This window comes from Branchiostoma belcheri, unplaced genomic scaffold, assembly GCF_001625305.1.
Source record: "Branchiostoma belcheri isolate BF01 breed outbred unplaced genomic scaffold, Haploidv18h27 scaffold20, whole genome shotgun sequence".
Classification (NCBI taxonomy): Eukaryota; Metazoa; Chordata; class Leptocardii; order Amphioxiformes; family Branchiostomatidae; genus Branchiostoma; species Branchiostoma belcheri.
In genome coordinates, this window is record NW_017803491.1 from 742,318 (window position 1) to 744,974 (window position 2,657).

The 2,657-nt window shown below is 39.0% G+C and overlaps 2 protein-coding genes across 2 annotated transcripts in view; one reads left to right on the plus strand and one right to left on the minus strand.

Moving 5' to 3' along the window:
- The window catches only part of LOC109469063 (heat shock protein HSP 90-alpha-like), a 6,455-nt gene that overhangs the window by 1,385 nt on the left and 2,413 nt on the right, over positions 1-2,657 (minus strand). Inside the window, exon 3 of the mRNA XM_019767449.1 lies at positions 1,389-1,584. Coding sequence (XP_019623008.1) covers positions 1,389-1,584 — 196 coding nt within the window. The remainder of the gene's footprint in view (positions 1-1,388; positions 1,585-2,657) is intronic.
- LOC109469169 (DNA-directed RNA polymerase II subunit RPB9-like) overlaps positions 1,931-2,657 on the plus strand; it is a 6,313-nt gene continuing 5,586 nt past the window's right edge. Inside the window, exon 1 of the mRNA XM_019767576.1 lies at positions 1,931-1,997. The gene's annotated coding sequence lies outside the window, so the exon portion shown is untranslated. The remainder of the gene's footprint in view (positions 1,998-2,657) is intronic.

The following is a 2,657-nucleotide window of genomic DNA, read 5'->3' on the forward strand; positions in this document are numbered from 1 at the left end:
AGGGCATCAACCAATAGGCATGCAGCTTTCCTCTATACTTCTTGCTGATTGGCTGTTGGGATTTAACTTGATTAACACCTGCACAGAGCATTTCCACCTGCACAGAGCATTTCTTGCTGATTGGCTGTTGGGATTTAACTTGATTAACACCTGCACAGAGCATTTCCATACTGACAGTATGTCTTTATTCAAGTGTTTTGGTAGGTATTTCAAGCTTTTCTGCTCCAGCATTGGAATGCGGGGCATGAACGTTTTTTTTTTATTTTGAAAATCAACAATTTGCATTATGCAATTAAAAATCCTAACCAATAAAGTAGGGAATAGCTATCCAACTGTTGTTTTAGTTGTATGTTACTTCATATTAGTTATATCAATGTAAAGCATTGTTTTCCCTTGTGTTTCTCATTCTTTCCCTGCCATGTCGTAAAATGTGGTGAACCCATCGCTGTATTTGCTCCAAAGCAAATATTGGCCTTTCTAGTTAAAATCTAAATTCTAATGATCCAAAATTGAAGTCAAATTCAACAGGAGAAAACTACACCAATGAACATAAAATCCCAGTAAGAACTACATATGTGCAGGAAAAATCGAATGAAACCATGGCTGCCCTCAAAAATATCTAAAGGAGCATAATACAAGACTTACATCTTTGTAAAATACTCAGTTATAGCAAGGACATTATACGTAATGTCCTTGGTTATAGCATGGAGGTAAAATATAACTTTTACGTAGCATCACCAAGAACTTCTTGCGGGGGTACTTCTTTTATAATATAGAAAAGAAGTACATCTACATAAAATAAAAGGACCATAAAATTGTGCTTTTTGCTTCTGTGTATTTCTGGATTTATTCAAATACTCAAATTGAAAGTAATTAGTTCTTCTTTCGTGTTCCACGTTCCTGACACCACCGCAAATGAGACTCATCGCTCATTGAGATCCAACAAAGGGCGCGGACCCCGAAGGTTCTGGAGAATCTGGACCCTTCCACGCCATGGACAGCTGCGCGCGTTCGGACCACGTGGTCGCCGGAAATGAATGGAATGAAACTCGCGGCACATGGCGAGGCGTCAGCCCCAGACGAATATCCTTCTCGAAACTGTTTTACCGTATCCCTGAAAGCATGTATCTAAACGTAATACTGTACTAGTATCTCTCAAGCTTGAGAAAGCCGCGGTACTGGTAAAAAAGAATCCCCGAACAATAGTTATATCTTAATCACAGAAGCGTCCGGCGAACATGTGACAAAGGAACAGGCAAAATTATGGCATTATCAGCATGTCTGTACCGCATTGTGTAGAAATTAGGTTGAATTTTACTGTAAAACGGTTTAACAGAGGAAGATAAACCTAGATATAATTTATAACCATAAAAAAAAACAGCTTTTACCTGATTTTGTCGAGGGCATCAGAGGAGTTGGAGATGAGTTCCCTGAGGAAGATTTCCTTGTTGGAGTAGAACGTGTTGATGATCAGAGACATCAGCTGAGCGATCTCAGCCTGGAAAGCGAAGGTCTCCACCTCAGAGTCGTCCATAACTTCGGCTGTCTGTGTTTCCTCAGGCATGGTGATGATTTTCTGGTTTTCTAGGGAGAGAGTTTGGACCTGACTGTTACGTCGCTAAGGCTTCTCCACAAATGTTCCCAAATGAATCAGACCACGCTTTTATACCGGCTTTCTGTTTCCGGTTTTTGGAACCTTCCAGAAGGTTCTAGAATGTTCTACTACTTCCGGTGGCATCACAACGATTAGATTACAGTTGTATGTTCCTAAAGGAACAAGTTGTTCATAAATTATCATTCGATTCATTAGACAAAAATATCATTTTTTTAGTCAATAGCTATTGACTAAATCAATAACTCATAGAGTTCATTTGATTTTTCCGAATTTTCGTTATGCTGCTGTTGCTGTGATATCGCGAGAAGAAAATGCAAGCGCTCTCCAAAGCGAGATTTGACGAGACAAGGACGAGACAGCTTCTGGTTTAGACAGAAGAAGCATCGTGCTCGAAAGTTGTCACTAGCAGCTCGTAGGATTTTCTCATCGATAATAGTCTTTGATTTTACACCACTTTTTATTGTACAGACACTTGGGACACGTGAGAATGGACTACGGACACGACGAAGGGCCTGGATTTGTGGGAATCAGATTCTGCCAAGAATGGTTAGTGCTATGTACAGCCCCCCTCCCCACGGACAACTTCTCATGCATATTTTCTACAGATTGGTAATTACTATTATTACGAAACGCTTTACCTAGCACGGGTAAATAACTATCGTATTTACGTAAGACCACTGACTGAAATAAAATACACTGTATTTTTACTTTCAGTAACAACATGCTGTACCCAAAAGAGGACAAAGAGAACAAGATATTACTTTATGCAGTAAGTATGTTGACATACAAGTACAAAATGTATATCCCCAAAAAGTTAGTTGGAACACGTAACAGTTTAAATCGCAACTAATCTCAACTATAAGCATTTACGCTGCAGCAAAGTCACATTTTCAGATGTACAATGTATCAATTTGCTATTGTTTCTTGTGATTGTGATACTTTAATATCAGAAGGTTCTATGGTGACAAATAGGGATAAATTGTTCAGATCAAGGAGGTCACCTTCTTGTTCAGATCACAAATCAAATTCACATCTTAATCCT